Source organism: Mus musculus, chromosome X (genome assembly GCF_000001635.26).
Source record: "Mus musculus strain C57BL/6J chromosome X, GRCm38.p6 C57BL/6J".
In the NCBI taxonomy this organism is placed as follows: Eukaryota; Metazoa; Chordata; class Mammalia; order Rodentia; family Muridae; genus Mus; species Mus musculus.
This window is the reverse complement of record NC_000086.7, coordinates 95,638,875-95,659,290: the sequence shown is the minus strand read 5'-3', so window position 1 is coordinate 95,659,290 and position 20,416 is coordinate 95,638,875. Positions and strand designations below refer to the sequence as shown.

General features: G+C 38.8%; 1 protein-coding gene across 4 annotated transcripts; it reads left to right on the top strand.

The window, feature by feature from the left end:
• Positions 1-781: 781 nt before the first annotated feature.
• Positions 782-20,104, top strand: Zc4h2 (zinc finger, C4H2 domain containing). 4 transcript variants are annotated; one of them, NM_001289697.1, is made up of 5 exons: positions 782-1,039; positions 13,813-13,984; positions 15,832-15,983; positions 16,965-17,127; positions 18,640-20,098. In NM_001289697.1, the coding sequence occupies exons 1-5, from the start codon at positions 987-989 to the stop codon at positions 18,751-18,753; spliced, it is 654 nt and encodes a 217-aa protein (NP_001276626.1). In that variant the 5' UTR covers positions 782-986; the 3' UTR covers positions 18,754-20,098. The 4 variants fall into 4 exon arrangements, with proteins under 4 accessions (NP_001276626.1, NP_001003916.1, NP_001276625.1 ...); NM_001003916.2 differs by having other exon boundaries at positions 15,811-15,983; NM_001289696.1 differs by having other exon boundaries at positions 15,811-15,983; positions 16,933-17,127.
• Positions 20,105-20,416: the final 312 nt, after the last annotated feature.

Below are 20,416 nucleotides of genomic sequence, written 5' to 3'. Positions count from 1 at the left end.
AAGAACCCTATATTCCAGGCACTTTGAACCACTTGCCCTTTGCATTCTCCATGTAGGCCATTGCTTCCATGAAATCTCACTCTTCTCTGGAAAACTCTTAGTTTTAAAAACATATTAACACCTTCTATGTTCAGGTTTCACTGATTATCTCGGCGTTGTGACAGCTCTATTTACAATATACTTCACTCTCTCCTTCACAAAGGCTACGAACTTGCTTTTATTTTCTTTGCCTCTTCAGGGCCTCCCTCAGTAAACCTTTCATTGACTGGCAAAGTACAAGCACACTAATAGTTCAGTGGATGAGGAACCAGAAGGAAAGAGGTCCTTCCTCCAACTCGGTTTCCTGATTTTGAAGAGTCCCCTTTTTCTTGTTCAGCCCCGTCTCCGCCGCTCCCCCCGCCCCGGTTTTCAGTTCCAGTCTATTTACATTTCAATGTCAAAGCTACAAATCCCTAGGTAGCATCTAGAAAATTTGACATCTAGGAAGCTAAATCACCTACAGTTTCTCTCCAGCCCAAGGCATTCTGTAATAAATGATTTCTTAATTTGTTGACAGGGTGGGGTGGGGGTAGGCGTGAGGCCCGAGTCCGAGTCTTGTGATAAAAGGTATGTTTCTCATCTTCCTAGCTGCTTTCGAGAAAATTTTCTCCATTTTGCCGCACATTGGTAGGGCAAATATCTTCATTCCTTTGCTTATAATCTTTGACATAATTATCAGTGACATATTGATTTAAAGTGCCGCTACAGGAACTGGAACAGGAATGCTTTGCTTGGCCTTCTGGGAGTTGTAGTTCTAGAGGCACCCGGGTTGCCTGGCTGGCCCCGGAACTGTGGACTACAGCTCCCAGGCCTTCTCTAAGCCCTTACCACACAGGCTCAAAGCCACAAACCAGTAGGAGGTGGCTGTATTGTATCTATTGTATGCCTTGGCTGGTGCATTTTTTTTTTTAAACAATTCCCTGGACGTGAAATTGAGAGTGAAAAGCATGGCAGATGAACAAGAAATCATGTGCAAATTGGAAAGCATTAAAGAGATCAGGTAAGCGGGTCACTGCTTAATGCAGCATCCTTCCACTCTCCTCGATCACCCCTCCCTTCCCAGGCATCCCTGGGAGCAAGGAGTACTGCTTGTTGTTGGTTTGTTTTTGTTTTTGTTGTTGTTGTTTGGTGAAAACTATCTATTGTTGGGCTACTTGCAAAGGGAATCAGGAGCTGGAAGGGGGTCCATTCATCACAGACTTAATAGATGAGGTGAAGAATGAAGGGGCTTGGCTAAATTGAAATCAAGTCTAGAGGAGGTAGTTGGTGGAAGTGTGTGTGTGTGTGTGTGTGTGTGTGTGTGTGTGTGTGTGTTGTGTGTACCAGGAAGAAGGGAAGAAGTGGAGATGGCGATGTCTTCCCAGATGTAGCTGAGATAGAATAGAGGTAGAGGGATAAACCAGGACAACTAAATGTATTTTTTTTTTTAGTGTTCTTTTTGTTTAGAACAAGTCGCTTTTTGCTTCTTGCTTTATAACAGTTGAGAATGATTTTTCTGTCAGCCTCATGACCCAGAGCTTGAGAAAGCCTTTTGAAAGCCAAGTTTAACTGGCCAATTCATTCAGTTTGCAACTTTGCTGTGGCTGTAGTCTGAGGATGCTGATGAAGCTGGGGAGTGGGCTGTTCTTATTTGCCTGTAACTCTTTCACCACTTTTTTTTTTCCTATCCTGGGGTTGGAAGAAGGTTGTGAACTATGAGGATGTGAACAAGAGCTGGAGGTTTGGCAAACTGAGAATTGTCACACCTCCAATAGGTTACTCAGTGAGCAAGTTTTTGATACTGCAGTGTTATTCCCGCCAAGAAAACAATAATAATTCAAATGCTGACTATGTTGGCCTCCCCTGCTGTGCCTAACTCCCTGAATCTGTAGTGTTTTTCAGACATATGGAAAAAGAAAGAAAAAGGACATAGAGTGTATCTTTTGTTAAAAATTAGGCCATATAATTTAACCCTGACAAAATTGACAATAGATTTAACCTTTGTGGTATCTCTGCGGGATCTACACATGGTGATGGTAGTGAAGAATCTTGGTTTCTTCTTCCTTTTGGAGGGATTGTGTGTTTTTCCTTTTGCAAAGTAAGGAAATGATCATTTATTGAGCCCCTGTTATGCCAGCCCCTCCCCCATTTCAATCCATTTTTGCAAGTTCCCTGTGACCTTTGTCATAAGTGGAAAAATGGGGGTCTGGAGAATTTGAGTGAGTTCTTATATTCATGAAGCTTAACAATGCTACATTTTCACAGGAATTGAGTCTGCCTACAAAGGCTCTGTTCTTCTGTTTCCCACTGAAGGTCTGCTGCTGTCTTTTTCTACAAAGACATCAGGAGATAGGAAATGAGATTCTTTGGTGCAGAAGAATGCTAAGGATGAAACTAATGAAAAGCTTAGACCTTTGAATAGAGGGTCTCTAACTTCAGTCTTCTCTTCATGGACTTTAAAATAAGTTTATCTTATCCCCAGAAGTGGACTATTTGGGATCAAGGTCATTAATCCCCAGTGAAAATAGACCCTTTTCAGTGGAGAACAAGTCAGGAGCCATGACTTCTTTTCTCAACCAGGTTAGATAGTAGAAGGAGAGATTTAGAGAGAAGGCTGAAGTTCCACTCCAATAACATGAATTTCCACTCCAATAACACTTGGTTGTTAAGAAAGATCCAGTGTAAAAGCTAGATTTCTGCTGAGAGTATCACAAGGCCTACTAAGACAAAAGATTTAAGTAAGATCCAGAATATCCAACTTTTATTGAAAAATTTCACGCTGTACCAATAACTCTTCGTGAATGAAAAACTACATAGATATCAATATTGATAAATCACAGATTCAGAATAATATAACACGAGTTTTAAAATATACATCATGTAAGTGCCTCTGTAAACAACTGCAACACCCTGGGAGCATTTAAACATACAAAAACCACAATGCAGAGAAACTTCGGACTTTTAAACAGTGTTGGAAACGTTAAGGACTACAGAGACTTTTGGAGTTGGAGTAAATGACAATTTGTATTTTTCTTGTCACCAATCAAAGAGCCAGGTATTACAGTGTGTTGGTTTCAATGAGGAAGTTCCCAATAGGCTTGGGTATTTGATTCTTGGTTTCCAGTTAATGGTGCTATTTGGAGTGATAGTATAACACTGCTGGAGGAAGGGCTTTGCTGGAGTAGCAGGTTCGAGGACTGGGCATTACCAATTCTCTCTGCTTCCTGTTTGAGGTTGCTTCTTACCTTCCTGTCCTTGCTGCCTGCTGCCATCTCTCTCCTGCCATTATGGACTTTCCTTCTGAAACCATAAATCCAAATACATTCTTCCTTAAGTTAAAGAAAATTACAAACCACAGGAAATAGACAAGTACCAACAGCAATAAAAACAAAAGAAGATGCTAAAGGGCATCTTTAAAACAACCTTAAAAACTCAACAGATAGGTTCAACTGTAAGACAGAGAAGACGGAAAAAAAAAATGAGGCAGCTTAATCCTAAAGCAAGAGAAATCACGGTGAGGTTATTACTAAGTTTAAAAATTGTCCTTGGACAGGAGAAACAGGACCGGAGAAATAAATAGTTGGGAAAATGAGGACTAATATTGTTCCTTACTGAAGAAAAACAACTTCCAGATTCAAGAAGCTAATCAAACAGTAATAAGAGTCAACTAAATCTACTCCAACACACATTATAATCAGACTTCAGGAAAAGTAGGAACAAGAAAAAAATTCTTTTAAGGAAAGCAGCTGAGAAGTAGCAATCCCCTAATTATATATATGGGGGAAAAATAGAAAGGCAATTTCCTTAACAGAAAAAATACCAAGGACTTAGTAGAGAGTACAGCATGTTCAAGTGCTGAAGGAAAAGAGCTTCCAGAGTAGAATCCTATGTGCAGTAATATATTGTATTTCAAGATAGAAGACATTCTCAAGTGATGGAATTATCAGCAGGGGTAGTGCAGAAGGGTGACAAAAATATTTCAAGTAGAGAAATAAACAACTTTGCAACACCAGGAAGCACAGAAGTACCAAGCAAAAACATGATAGAAATGACTACTTTTTCTTCTGAATTTTCTTAACAATGTTTGGTGATCAAAGAAAATTTGTGTTTTTATATTTTCTTTTTTATTATCACATATTAATGTATAAAAAACTTCTAGTGACATTGCACATATGTATATAATGTACTTTGGTCATATGGACTGCTCTTACACTCGCTTGTTCCCTATTCTCTGGCCCTCTTCTTCCCCATCAGACCTCTTATAGGAAACTTTCTAACATAATTATAACATAATCTCAGTGTATGCACATGAATACTTATGATATGTTTTATATATATATGAATAAAAATAAAACAGATAATATATTTCACTAAAGTTAGTAGTATGTTAGGAGATACTGATTTTATATATATATATATATATATATATATATATATATATATATATATATATATATGGTGTTTCTCAATGCAAACACTAATAATATACAAGGAGATGTTCTTAAAAGTATAAAGAAATAAACACAAAATGAAATTATAAAACATGTTTAGTTCATTCAAGAAAGGCAGGTTAAAAAAACAAAAAACAAAACCACCTAACCATCACCACCAACAAAAACAGTAAGGAAGCAAACAAACAAACCTCCAAGCAGAAAATAAAAAGATTTTACAAAATGTAAAAGGCAGAGCTAGTTTTTACATTTAAATAAATCTGTTATAGATAATGTAAGGCTGGAGAGATACCTTAGTGGTAAAGAGTGCTAATTATTTTTAGAGAGGGCTTGGGTTTGTTTGTAGCTCACAACTGCCTCTAACTCTAGTTCCAACGTTCTTGTCTGGCCTTCATAGGCATCTGCATGCCTACAACAGACTAAATTAATGCAGTACACACGTATACATGATTTAAAAGTATTTTGTTTTATTATTTTGTATATATTGGTGTTTTGCCTACATGTATGTCTGTGCCGTGTGTGTGTGTGTGTGTGTGTGTGTGTGTGTGTATTAGTTTGGCTTCATTAACTAAAAATGCAACTAAAAAGAGATTTATACAATGAATTTCTGGAATGTAGAGCTTAATTCTTGTAATTTATTCATTTTAAATTGAGAAAATCCTGTCAATATATGATTGATGTCTGCATTTCTATAGGTAACTATGTATGCGAGCTACATGGAAGGAGCCAGCAAAGATGGAAAAGGGTCTGGAGAAAGGAACTAGCAGTTGTTAAGAACGTAATAATTTAAAAGTTCTTGGCTCATTTAGTCGTTCATCTTTCCAGTGGAAAGAATTATCCACATTTTGTACCTAAGGGTATAGATTCGGAGAGATTAGGCTACCTATGGATGGTTACATATTATTGATTTGTTTGCTGTTGGTTTTGAGCTTTATTGCACTGTAGTCAGAGGCTCTACAGAATTATTCAGTTTTTCTTCATTTGTTATGATCTCTTTTGTTTCCCAGTATATGGTCTATTTGGGGGAAGCTTCCATGGGCTATTGAGTAAAGTGTATATTCTTTAGTATTTGTATGGAACATGCTGGAGCAGACTGCTACGCCTATTTGATGTATGATGCCACTGAATTCTGGCATGTTTCTGTTTATATTTTGTTTTATGTTCTGTCTATTGGAGGAAATGAGGCATTAAAGCTATCTACTATTCCTCAGTTGAAGTAAATCTTTGTTTTGAAGTACAGTAATCGTCTTTTTATAAACCTGGCTACATAGTAGTTTGGTACATATATGTACTATCTTCTTGATTGTTTCCTTGATTAAAACCAAGTAACTTTTTTCATATATTTTTGAGATTATAGCATAATTACATTATCTTCCCCTTTCCTATCCTTCTCCTAACCCCTCTCGTGTATCCTACCCTTGCTCTCATTCAAATTCAGGGCCCATTTTCTTTAATTGTTGTTACATTTTATATATAAATGTGATATATATATATATGTATATATCACACTTACATTTATATATTTCTAAACATATAAGTAGAACTTTCTCAGTTTGTATGTTACTTGCATGTATATGATTTCAGGGGTGCCTATTTGTTATTGAATAATCCATTGGGGAGTTCTTCCTTGGGGACGATTATTTCCCCACTTCTTAGCATCTCTTCCATGCCTATAGTTCTTTGTCTAGGGTTAAGGAATCATGAGCTTTCTCCCTTTCATGTTGCGTGTCTATTGGTGTCCTCCTTGTTCAGTTCATGTTTCAGTAGCCATGTTTGTGAGACTTCATGTGAGAGTAACTTCTATTCTCCTAATGTAATTGTGATCTCCAAGGCTTACTGCCTCCCTCTGCCTAGTCCTGGAAGCTCCTAGCCTCTGTACAATCTTATCAAGGTCTAGAATGTTTTCAACCTCTGAGACTTACTGCTGAGTAACTTCCCCCTTTCTTGTTCTTTCTGAGCTCTGGCGGGCTGGTTTAATCCAGCTGTTCTTGTTCAAACTCCTCTCAAAGCTGACTTATTCAATTGGGCTTCTCTCAGCTTCTGACTGAATTACTCTGCTTGGTCTCATACTATTTCTGGCAATCTGTTCTAATCTGGCTCCCTCTTATTCTCTAGTTTGTTATGTCTTACTCAGTATTTGGTTTGTGCTAAGATGAGCCACACCACAACTAGAAACAGGATTTTCCAGTAAACAACACAATCTTGGAGTTCACAGTGTGATCAAATATCCTGCAACAACTTTGTGGTTGTAGCTTCTTTAACATTTCTAGAAGACAAATTTTGACAGCAAACTTCCTATTCCTTTGGCTGTTATCACCTCCTCCCACAAATTATCTGCAATTGTCCCTGAGTCTTTAGTGCAGGAATTGTGTTGGAGATAGGACTAGCTCATATCTTGAATTTTGACCAGTTGTGGTTTTCTGTAAATGCTCTTTGTTGCAAAGAGAAATTTCCTTGATGAATGATGAGAACTACACTTATCTATGTGTATAAGGATAAATATTTAGAATGTAGTTAGGAATTATGCTCCTTCAGTAACCATGGCTTCACTAGCATGGACTAGTTAACTAGATTTCCAGTATCATGAAAAAAAAAAAAAAGAGTCATGTTTTCCCTCTTGATGAGTAGCTCCCAAGTCCAATTAGAGAGTAACCATTGGTTACTACTAAGTTGTGCATACCACTATTGCAACCTTAGAGTTATTATATCGTGCTGATTGTTGTGATTCATAAGCATTATAGCTGGGTAGGACTGTTGGTTGTCCCCTCCTTTAGAACTTTGTATGATGTCTTTTGATACCATGAAAACTAGTTTTCAAGGAGGACGCTTTCAGGTCATATTCTTCTTCGATCCTCTGGGTCAAGTGCCCAACTTGTATTGTGTCTTCAGCAATAGGGAGCTATCTTCTACTTCTGGGGGGTAACCAAGGGCAACAGAAATAGCCTATCATGTTTAAGAGTCTCTCGGAAAACCTTTGATCAACAACTCTAAAGAGGGTTTATCATTCTTGGTGTGTGGTTTTTGTTAGTATATGGTTTTGAAGGTAGCATTGTCAGCCCAGATGGGAAATTTTCATTTACAGTATGTATGTATATGTTTATACAGATTTATCTGTATTATAGGTATTTTATGTAGATTGTAATATGATTTTTATGACATTTTTTGAATCCTTACTCTTATTTCACTCTCTTCTTTTTTTCCTCTCTCTCCTCCCCATTTTTCTGCTTTCCCCTTCGGATCCCTTGTATCCTGCTTTTGTACTCTCAACTGCTTCCAACTTGCAGTGTTTGTTCTTTACTTTCCTGGTGATTTGAATGAGAATGGTTCCCATGGGCTCATCATATATTTGAGTGTCTAGTCCCTAATTGATAGTGAAGGATTAAGAGGTATGCCCTTGTTGAAGGAGGTGTGTCACTGGCTGTGGGTTTCAGGTTTTAAAAACTCAGTTCAGGCCTAGTCTCTGTCTCTGTCTCTGTCTCTGTGTCTCTCTGTCTTTGTCTCTCTGTCTCTGTGTCTCCCCCCCCCCCCCCCCCCGTCTGTCTCCCTGCTACCAGTGGATCTGGATTTGAAACTCTCCAGTGCCTGTCTGCTTCTGCCATGATAATCATGGACTAACCCTCTGAAACTGCAAGCAAGCTCCCAATTAAATACATCCTTTTATGAGAGTTGCTGTCGTCAATCTAAATGAAATTACCAAATAACAGGGGGGCTCAGAGCTCCAACTAGATGTCTCTTGTCACTACACGAAGCTTCTAGTACCAGGAATTAGTTACACTTAATTGAGTTGCTGGCCAAAGAGGTCCCCTGGGAACTTCCAAACAAACAACCCAGGAAGTTGCCAAGGCAAGAGAATGTTCTCTACAAACTGACAAGGCCATATTGCTGAAGATAATGCCTAGACAACTGGTTGAATATGGAGAAGTTGAACTAGTTACTATCTACAGCCTTCACCTCTATGGACTAGTGTTTGTGGTATAGAAAGTTATGCTGCATGCTACCAATAGAGAAACATAAATACCAACCCAGGTATAAACCCACTGATATACAGTGTTGTCCTGCCTGAAAGATATTCTAGTGTAATAGTGGCACAAAGCTTTTGGGAGTAACCAACCAATATCCAACTTGAACTAAGGCCCATTCCACGAGATAGAACTCATACTCAATGCTGCTCAGATGGTAAAAATCCTAAGACACCCAGTAACCTAGGCTACAACAAAATATCACTGTCCTGCTCAAGGAATGTAACAATAAAATGACTCCTAATGACATCCTGTTATACTCATGCATTAGTGTTTTGCTCATCTAACATCAGAGAAGCTTCCTCCTACAGTATAAGGGAACAAAAACAGGGACCCATGGCCAAACGGTATGCAAAGAGTGAGAGACTTTGGGGCTGTGGGGCATTCAGCTCTAAAGGGATGTCTCCATGAAATCCCTCCTCTCAGCAGTCATGGAACCCTGTGGACAGAAAGAGTATGAGAACCAGAGGAGATGGAGGCCACCAGGAAATAAAGCCTTCTAAACTCCAAAGGACTGATACACATATAAACTGGCAGCAACTGAGGCAACATGCTATATTTTCTTCAGTGTATCTTTTTGGCATTTTTGTTGAATATTAAATTCAACTGTAGTCATGCAGATCTTTCACTTCCTTAGTTAGAGTCGTGCCAAGGTATTTTATATTATTTGTGACTATTGAGAAGGGTGTTGTTTCCCTAATTTCTTTCTCAGCCTGTTTATCCTTTGTGTACAGAAAGGCCATTGACTTGTTTGAGTTAATTTTATATCCAGCTACTTCACTGAAGCTGTTTATCAGGCTTAGGAGTTCTCTGGTGGAATTTTTAGGGTCACTTATATATACTATCATATCATCTGCAAAAAGTGATATTTTGACTTCTTCCTTCTAATTTGTATCCCCTTGATCTCCTTTTGTTGTCGAACTTCAAGTACAATGTTTGTGCTAGGACTTCAAGTACAATGTTGAATAGGTAGGGAGAAAGTGGGCAGCCTTGTCTAGTCCCTGATTTTAGTGGGATTGCTTCCAGCTTCTCACCATTTACTGTGATGTTGGCTACTGGTTTGCTGTAGATTGCTTTTATCATGTTTAGGTATGGGCCTTGAATTCCTGATCTTTCCAAGCCTTTTATCATGAATGGTTGTTGGATTTTGTCAAATGCTTTCTCCACATCTAACGAGATGATCATGTGGTTTTTGTCTTTGAGTTTGTTTATATACTGGATTACGTTGATGGATTTCCGTATATTGAACCATCCCTGCATTCCTGGGATGAAACCTACTTGGTCAGGATGGATGATTGTTTTGATGTGTTCTTGGATTCGGTTAGCGAGAACTTTATTGAGGATTTATGCATCGATATTCATAAGGGAAATTGGTCTGAAGTTCTCTATCTTTGTTGGGTCTTTTTGTGGTTTAGGTATCAGAGTAATTGTGGCTTCATAGAATGAGTTGGGTAGAGTACCTTCTGTTTCTATTTTGTGGAATAGTTTGTGAAGAACTGGGATTAGATCTTCTTTGAAGGTTTGATAGAACTCTGCACTAAACCCATCTGGTCCTGGGCTTTTTTTGGTTGGGAGATTATTAATGACTGCTTCTATTTCTTTAGGGGATATAGGACTGTTTAGATCATTAACCTGATCTTGATTTAACTTTGGTACCTGGTATCTGTCTAGAAACTTGTCCATTTCATCCAGGTTCTCCAGTTTTGTTGAGTATAGCCTTTTGTAGAAGGATCTGATGGTGTTTTGGATTTCTTCAGGATCTGTTGTTATGTCTCCCTTTTCATTTCTGATTTTGTTAATTAGGATGCTTTCCCTGTGCCCTCTAGTGAGTCTGGCTAAGGGTTTATCTATCTTGTTGATTTTCTCAAAGAACCAACTCCTCATTTGGTTGATTCTTTGAATAGTTCTTCTTGTTTCCCCTTGGTTGATTTCGCCCCTGAGTTTGATTATTTCCTGCAGTCTACTCCTCTTGGGTTAATTTGCTTCCTTTTGTTCTAGAGCTTTTGGGTGTGTAGTCAAGCTGCTAGTGTGTGCTCTCTCTAGTTTCTTTTTGCAGGCACTCAGAGCTATGAGTTTTCCTCTTAGAAATGCTTTCATTGTGTTCCATAAGTTTGGGTATGTTGTGGCTTCATTTTCATTAAACTCTAAAAAGTACTTAATTTCTTTCTTTATTCCTTCCTTGACCAAGATATCATTGAGATATCAGAAGATGGCCTAGTCGGCCATCAGTGGAAAGAGAGGCCCACTGGTCGTGCAAACTTTATCTGCCTCAGTACAGGGGAACGCCAGGGCCAAGAAGTGGGAGTGGGTGGGTGGGGGACTTTTGGGATAGCATTGGAAATGTAAATGAAATAAGTACCTAGTTTAAAAAAAGATGAATGAAAAAAATATTCAACTATAGTTATGTGTAGTTATGGCTGTAGTTTATGTGTACTTATGTTCAGGTCTTCATTTTTGTCCCAGTGGTATACATGTCTATTTTGTGATACTACCATGCAGTTTTTAAAAATTATTATTGTTATTTTGGCTCTGATACTGTTATATTGAGATCTAGAGTGGTAATCCCCTCAGCATTCCTCTTGATTGTTTTGGTTATCATCCTATTTATAAGGCCTTCCCTGGAGTTTCCTAGTTATGTTGTTGAATTTTAAAATTCCATCTTCATATCATCTTGAGTGCTCTTCAGTCTTTCTCTTTATTGAATTGCATTTTCAAGCCCTGCATTATCTTTGTCATCTTATTCATCCGTTATGTTCTTTTTTGAGTTAATTCTCTTTAAGTTCACTGAGCTATTTGTTTCTCTTTTCTTTAAACTCCTTGAATATTTTATTGAAGTTTATGATTGTTAAATTCTGTGTCTTGGGATTAACCCAAGTAATTGTTCTTACATATTGTTTTACATTGAGAACTGGGTACATAGGCTTCTTGTGTTTGATGTGGACACAGCATGTTTGGCTGGCTGGTACACTGGATTTGCCGTCCAGTACAATCTGGCAATTAATGCAGGTGGGTCTCACCAAACTGGGTCCAGCCCCTGGTTGTGGGCCCTGAGTTAGGTCTATTAACTGAGGAAAGTCAGGCAGGATAGGGTCAGGCATACTTACAAGGCTAGGCCAGAGCATAGGACATATGAGCCTGTCTAACTCTGACATATGGATCTGGAACAAATATCCATAGAGGCAACTGGAACTGGAAGGGACTGTGCCAGCATGCCTAGGTATGTTACTTATGTTTCTACAGCACATAGACAGGCTAAAGAACTCCTGGCAGGTAGTAGTCTTGGGTCTGTTGAGTCCTAAAATGATAGAGGGCCAGGTGAAAGTCATCTGATGAGTTCTAAAACGAGGTAAAGGGCAAGGAGAAAGTCGTGGTCCTTGGCAAGCAGCTTTAGGGCTACCTGAGTTGGGAGGGGCTGTGCCTGGCAGTGCCACAGGTTACCTGTGTCATCCCTCTATATGGGCTGCCCAGAGAGTTCCTGGGAGTGAGGGTTTCAGGGTCTTATGGGTCCAAAGATAGAAAGAAGGGTCTAGAGAAGGTCAAAATCCCAGAAAAAGCATCTACAGTTCAACCAGGGTTGGGAAGGACTGTGTTTGGGTGCACAGATAGGTTACTTGTGTATCTGCCTCAAGTGGGCAGGCTTGAGGGTCCCTGGCAGTGAGCATTTCACAATTTCTTTTTATATATATATTTATTTATTTTTATTACATATTTTCCTCAATTACATTTCCAATGCTATCCCAAAAGTCCCCCATACCCTCCCCCCGCATTTCACAATTTCATGAGTCTCAAAGGAAGGAAGAGGATCTAGGAAAAAGTCCATTGTTGCTATCTTTATTTAATTGATAATAGACTAGGAAGACTTTTCCTGGCCCAATAATAGGCCATTATTTATATTACGCTTATAAGATGACATATGCTAATGAAGCTATTCTAATTTAAGTAACATATACTAAATGTTGTAAGCTCTTGGTAACAAAGTCTGGACACCATTGTGGTGAAGGAGATAACCATGAATGAATTATTGGGCAGAGGGAAGTATATTATCATTTGCTGACTGCTCATCATGTGCCACATATCTTGGGAACTTACATGTGTTAAGTCATTTAATCGTTACAACATGACATATGAAGTTCATTGTGTTATTTCCATATTAGGACTGAGTAAGTCAAAGCTGAGAGAAGGTGGTCAGATAATCTCACTTGATATTTAAAAACTCAATACCCCCTTTCAGTTTAGGATGAAGTACTTAAATTCACCCCAACATGTCAGCTGCTCTGTGTTGATCTCTTCCAAAAATCCCTAGATTCATCTAGGACCCCCTCTCTCTCCTTTAGTAGGTGGTTCAGTAATGCTGAATTTGTCTTTAGTGTGTTGTGTCCTTCTATTCTAGTGCCTTTGTTCATCCATTCTTACTACCTGGACTGCCTTCCCTTTGTCTCTCTGTACTCACTGACAAAGGATGAGTATTCAATAAATACTTGTTAGATGTTTGTATGTGTATGTGCACACACACACACACACACACACACACACACACACACACTACCTACCGCATATTCATCACATATTGTTAAATGTGAGCCTGATTGTTATTATTCAAAGGCTAAAATCTTGTAAAGGGCAGAACCAGCATGTATACCCAGGTATGAGTTTAAAGTATATGTTCTTTCATGATATGTCTCTGCCTGCACAAACAGGTTCTTGACTCAACACTCACTCCACTGGATACATGATTCAAAATAAGATGCTACTCTGAATATCAGTTTCTCATTTCTAAAATTGGAGTAAAAGTAGACAGTTCCATGTATTCTGCATGTAACCTTGAATATGTTGAGAATAGAAGTCCAAATAGGAAGGGGTCTAAATAAACAATTTTCCAAAAAAAAAAAAAAAACCCACCATATATTGCTCTCCTGTAAGGCAGGTAGGTCAACAGCTACATCAAGGATTCTACATATGCTTGGTAACTTGTTTCAAAGGTAATGTAGTGTAGTGTATAATATGCAGGTAGTTACTTTTGCAACATTATGTCAATGTTCCCGATAAGTAATACAAGGGGGAATTTTTATATTAGCCAGCTGTGCTGTATATTGTAAGAGCCATTAGCCACAAGTTTAAAGTTAAATTCATTAAAATTAAATACAAATCTAACTCAGGTCATTAGTTAAGGTTGCTGCATCTCATGTGCATTGGTTGTCTCTGAATGTGAGAGGAAGGGTTATAAAAATGACTCAGAAGGAAAAGCCTAATTCTGCTTTCCATTTCTTCCTTCCTCCATTTTCCATTCTCCTTTTGGCCTGTTTCCTACTCTTGAGAAATTTCAGGAACAAGACTCTGCAGATGGAAAAGATCAAGGCCCGTTTGAAGGCTGAGTTCGAGGCTCTGGAGTCTGAAGAGAGGCACCTGAAAGAATACAAACAGGAGATGGATCTCCTGCTACAGGAGAAGATGGCCCATGTGGAGGAACTCCGACTCATCCATGCTGATATCAATGTGGTATGTGGCTAGTTTCCTGGAGCTTATCTCTGGGTCCATTAAGGATAAGGAAATAGGGCTGGAGAGATGGCTCATCGGCTAAGGGCACTGACTGCTCTTCCAAAGGCCCTGAGTTCAAATCCCAGCAACCTTGGTGGCTCAAAACCATCTGTAATGAGATCTGATGCTCTCGTCTGGAGTGTCTGATGACAGTTACCGTGTACTTACATATAGTAATAAATAAATAAATCTTAAAAAAAAGGATGAGGAAGAAAAGAATCTTGTTGCTTTTCATTTACACGTGACTTAGCCACCCCAGGGGAGACGTTCTAAAGTTACTGTGTTGTAGAAAGATCCCAGGAACTCTTAGGTCAGCTCTTATTATGTCACTGACTAACCACAATGAACAAGTCCTTCATTTCTGAGCACCGTACTTTCTCCTTGTATTATGAAATAGGCTAGTTGACCTTCAAGGCTTCCTTAAGTTCTGACATGCTCACATTCTGGATGTCTTCAACTTGAGTAGCCAAGGAAAGGTCCACTAGATTCCTGCCTCTTGAGGATAGCTTAAAATTCTTAAAAGTGTCCAACCAGACCAAACAAATCATCCCTGTATGTTTAACCAAGTGGGGCTTTCTCATTAGACTGACATTTGGAAACTATTGGAATATCTGAGAACAATTTCTGAGTTGAAAAACTTCCCTCATTTTTAATTATTCATGAAGAGCCTGGGCTTCTGTACTGCTAATTTTTTTATCTAGAAGTAGAAAGTGTTTACCTGTCAGTCAAGTACTTTCTAGTCCTTTCTAGCCTATGATAGAATCTTTTTTTTTAAATTCATCTTTGATGGAGCTTGGTTTTTATTCCCGGGAAACGTATTTCTGTGGAATTACTCATTTGCAGAATATTGTCAGGCCTAGAAATATATATATATATATATATATATATATATATATATATATATATATGAGACTTGCATAATAGACCCTTGAGGTTTAATGTGTTAGCACAAGATTTTGGGTCTCCTGTGGGGACTATAGACTTTGCTGCAAACTAACTGATAATATAGAACCAATAGAATTAATAATGTGTTTTCAACAGAGGAGCTGAGAATCTAGACCAGTACATCTCAGACTAGAGCACCAGGGTCAACTGGAGAGTCTATTAGAACACAAATTGTTGAACTTTACTCCAGAGTTTCTAGTTAAGTGTTCTGAATTTAAAGAGGGCTTGAGAATTTAAAATTCTTAGTTCCTAAATGCTAATACTGCTGTAGCAGCTGTGTGTGTGTGTGTGTGTGTGTGTGTGTGTTAGGATGGGGGATGGAGTGGTAGGGGCAGAAGTGTGGCAACCACATTTTGAAGACAGTTGATCTAGGAAAAAAGTGTAACAGCCTCAAAGACACAAGTCTTTAATTCTTGTGTTGATTTTTTTTCCTTAAGTATTTTTTCTGAGTAAATCCTTTATTCTGTGACCTTCATTCAGCTCACTAACCTCTGAAAGCAATGATGACATGATATAGATAACCTTTAAAGGCAATTCTAGCTATGGGAGATTACTAATTTGAGTAGCTTAACTACCATTTTATGAGCTCTATTAGTTGCTATATTTAGTGCTTTCTATGAATTTGATCATTTGATCGTTACTAAGAGTACATGGGGTATGCACTATTAAACTTTCACTACTATAGTGACGAAGAAACAGGCATGATCAGTCATATAGAAAAGTCATTGAGAACTTGAACATAGACGGGTCTCCCTCTGGAGTCTGTCCTATTATCCATTCAGTTATAAAAACTCTTGAGAACTTTAGGATCTTTTCTGTTTCTGCCCTTCTCTATTTTCTAGATGGAAAACACCATTAAACAGTCTGAAAATGACTTAAACAAGCTGCTGGAGTCAACCCGGAGGCTTCATGATGAGTATAAACCACTGAAAGAACACGTGGATGCCCTGCGCATGACATTGGGCCTGCAAAGGCTTCCTGACCTGTGTGAAGAGGAAGAGAAACTCTCCTTGGAGTAAGCTGCCTGTTCTCTGACCCCCAAATAACATAGTGTAGCAGAAGGGAGGGTATGGTGCGGGGAGGGACATGGAGAGATACATAAAGCCTGGCCTGAAAGTCAGAATACACGACCTATTCTTAGATCTGTCAGTGGCTAATAGTCTCTATGATGACATGTTATGTAAGAAGAATGATGAGATGAAGATTAATGTAAGAGTTTTACCTATGCACTGGCATGATGGCTTAGGGAGTAAAAGGGCTTTCCAACATGCCTGGTCGACCTGAGTTCTGTTACTGGGACCCCTGTGGTAGAAGGAGGGAATGAACTCCTGCAAGCTGTCCTATGGCTTCCACATGTACATGGTAGCATCCTGTGCTTGTCTATACACACACACACACACACACACACACACACACACACACACACACACAAATAATTTTAAAAGTTAGGGTCTAGAGGAGTATACAGAAACCTTTGAAAACATGAAATGATATACTTCCATGTTCTCCTGGACCTAACCTGTCCTTTAATCTCAAAACCTGGAATTAAACATTAGGCCAATTTGAGACAGAGAGGGAGAGAGAGAGAGAGAGAGAGAGAGAGAGAGAGAGAGAGAGAGAGAGAGAGAGAGACAGAGAGAGAGAGAGAGAGAGAGATTTTCTTGTTCATAGAAGGGTATAAATATAGGACTGTGAATGCATAATAAGAACTTTGCAAATGGCCATCAAATGGAGAATAGGTCTAAATATCTTGCTAGCCCTGAGTGGTTTTTTTTTTTTGATCATCTATATCTATCAGAATTAAGAAGCTAAATGTCTACCATTTGTTCTGAAAATGTGCCCTATGTTAAGGGGAAAGAGCCATGTGCTATGGGGAGGGTAGTACCTTTCTAGATAGGGCCCTCATACAATTTTTGATCCCTTAGCATAGAGCATAAGAGGAGAAAGGTTCTTCTTGCTTTTAGAATGACCCATCCAATGTATGTCATCCCCAAAGTTACTTTGAGAAGCAGAAAGCAGAATGGCAGACTGAACCTCAAGAACCCCCCATACCTGAATCCCTTGCTGCTGCAGCTGCTGCTGCTCAACAACTCCAGGTGGCCAGGAAGCAGGACACAAGGCAGACAGCCACCTTCAGGCAGCAGCCTCCACCTATGAAGGTGAGTGAGCTTTTATTTAAAAAATGGTTTGTTAATTTAATTTGTTTTATTAGATATTTTCTTTATTTACATTTCAAATGTTATCCCCTTTCCTAGTTTCCCCTCTAAAAACCCCCTATCCCTTCCCCAGTAAAGTATTTTGGAATAGGAGGCGGATGATATGCTGTTTGAAGTTGTGGCCTCATTTATTTTAGATATTACTTAAATAATGTGAGTATTTACAAAGTATTACATCATATTATACAATTTACAATATTGACTGGGGCACAGAGGATGGGGTGCTATGTTGAATCCATGTTACTTTCATTTCTGCACATTCCCAGAGAGATTAGAATACAGGGAGTTTGGCAGGCTCTATCAAAATATAACTTTTAAAGGTTAGGAAGATAACCTTAATACAAATATATAGTGAACATATCTCATTTGCGAGGGATCCAGCAGAATCAAAATTTAAGTACATTTGACGTACAGATGTTTATATGGTTGGAAACAAATGCTGAGATAAATTTGGAAATTTGTATACAGAAATTATTTTATAGAGACATAAATATATAGATGACCTTTATAGTTACCTTTTCTTCATAATTAATTTTCTACTAGGCAAAACCTGTTTGTGGGTAATCAAGGCAATATCACAGAATCCCATCAATAGTAAATAGTCAAACAGACATTCTACTAGAGTGGTTGCCCAGTAGGCCATAACCTATAAGAAGAGTCTGACTTGCTATACGCTTTCATTGAAGACTTACTGGCACATACACACATGCCGGTGACTTGTGTAATGTATCTTAACATAAAATCAAGTTGGGTAATTGCAATGGACCACTTAATGTGAAAAATCTAATGCAATTATGAGCCCTTGCATGGCTCAGGATGTACAAGAATTTACCATGTAAACCTGATGGTCTGAGTTTGATCCCTAAAAACCATGGAAGGAAAGAACTGACTCCCAAAATTTGTTTTAGTAGAGAATAAAAAAGTTGCCCTCAGTCATCCACACATGTTCTGTAGAGAATAGAAAAGTTGCCTTCCACACACACACACACACACACACACACACACACACACACAGAGAGAGAGACAGACAGACAGACAGACAGACAGACAGAGATAGATACAGAGAGACAGAGAGAGAGACAGAGAGAGATTGAAGTCTAAATGTTCACTCTTTTGGTTATTATAGAAAATTCTTGCTTATTCATTCCATCCAAGAAAATCAGTGCATGGGTGAGCCTGTTAGAGATAATGTTCTGATGTAATACTGCATAGATATATAGTTCTTATTTTATTTCCAAGTTTTACATAAATTTTACTGCATTCCTCTCTGTGTTATATCCTTCATTCCCAAGTTCTATGGGCTCCAAGAACACTGATCTCTACTTAAATCTTACTGGTAATTGTTCCATACCAATGGAATATTATTGCCTTTTGGTCCCATGAGTTTCAGCCATCTGAACCATTGCTTAAAGGAATCTGATTACTGACTTTATTTATCCTATCTTCCTCCACCAGGCCTGTTTGTCATGTCACCAACAGATTCATCGAAATGCACCTATATGCCCTCTTTGCAAAGCCAAGAGTCGGTCACGGAACCCCAAAAAGCCAAAACGGAAGCAAGATGAATGAAGAGAAGGTGGAGGGATAGACCTCTGTTGGTCGTAAAGCCTCTCTTTGGTCAGAGTGATAGATGTTCTGATTTTTTTTTAATATCCCTTCCTTATCCCTACTGAGTCTTCTATTTAATTTGCTGGAAGAATAACCCCTTTCTCCTTGCTCTTATTTCTTTCTGCTCTTGGAAGTTGTGGTTTAAGACCAGCTGTGCTTTGGGTGCTAATCACTGGGACTCATGACCCCTTCTCTCCTAGTCACATTTCTCTTACTGCCCCAGTTTGGAACTGAATGAGGGGGTAAAAGGCCCTAGTTGATACTTTCTTTTGTTCCTGAGGACTGGAGTCTAATGAGCTGTAGGGTGTAAAGACTGGAGGAGCTCCATGCCTTGCTTTGGAAAAAGGCTTCAGTGATTTCCTTCCCTCTGTTTTTGCCTTGGGTTCTGCAGGGACAACTACTTTATTTTTGCTGTACTTCCTAATGGGCTGATGCATATATCTTTCTCAATATTCAGGTCATCATTAAAATCTAGGGGTAACTTAGACAAGTGTTCCTTTTATATAAAATTGTGAGGCCCTGGTGTTATTCTATAGTTCCACTCAAGTCTTCCAGTTATACTGAAGTTCTTACATACCAGACAGGGCATCTTCAGAATCGCAAGATCTGTGGATCTTTCTCCATACTTGTATTATTTGCAAATCAGTAGACATTTCCTACTGTGAAATTAGGGACCAAGACCCATGCCACAAGAGTCACCTAGTTCACTGCCTAAAATACTGGGTCTTATTGCTGTGGTATAGGAATTGTCTTAGACTGAGGAACCCTAAGTGAACTTTAACTTTGAATTTTGTTCAAACCCATTACCTGATCAGTGGTCTATCATTCTGAGGATAGAAAGGGACATAGTGTTATATGAATGCCAATCATTTTATACATGTAAGTAGGTAGGACTTTTGCTTTTCTATTCTTTCCTCCTTTTGTCTTTTATGAGGTAGCGTCAGTTAAGGACAGTTGGTCACTCCTTTTCTGTGGGTTATGTAGGTGACCTTTCTTCCACAAATAAAAGACACTTAAGCTCTCCATGCCCCACATCTCATTCCTTTATCAAAGGTAAGCCTCCTAGTCATGTCTTAGATCTACAGGCTGAAATCTAGAGCTGACTGATGAAAAAGAATTAGCTCCAGGACTCTATCCCTGCCAGGGGAGAAGAGGGAGCTATTTATCCTATTTTTCTTTAACTTTTGTTTTATGTTAACATATTATATCTTCAAAACATCAATGATTCCTCTGCCTTTTGAAAGTAAAACTGTTATGATATGATTTCATAAATCCTTTTAAATAAATGTTCATTTGTTGGAATAAATGCTAACTGAGTGCATTCTGTGTGCTGGACAACGAAAATGGCAACAATAACAACAATAATAGAAATGGGAGAATGAGGAAGACTGAGTGGGCTACAGAGATGTGACCGGGAGCTGGGACCTTGTGGTGAAGGGAGATAGATTGATGGCTGGAGCAGTGTAACCTGCAGTGGCTCTAGTGGAAATGCAGGCCAAGAGCAGGACCCTAACGCTGATACTCAATATGATTTTCTTAACATAACTAGTAATACAGGGAGAAGTATATCCCTGCCACTGCCTATGTGAAGGAAAACATAGGAATATGGTAAAGGCAGACCAAA

What these genes read in the sequence shown, in the direction of transcription:
- Zc4h2 (XM_011247587.3), top strand. Translation starts at nt 987, where the DNA reads ATGGCAGATGAACAAGAAATCATGTGCAAATTGGAAAGCATTAAAGAG. An exon ending in GAAGAGAAACTCTCCTTGGA is followed by an intron (nt 15,984 to 16,964) that starts GTAAGCTGCCTG and finishes TCATCCCCAAAG; the next exon opens with TTACTTTGAGAAGCAGAAAG. An exon ending in AGCAGCCTCCACCTATGAAG is followed by an intron (nt 17,128 to 18,639) that starts GTGAGTGAGCTT and finishes TTCCTCCACCAG; the next exon opens with GCCTGTTTGTCATGTCACCA.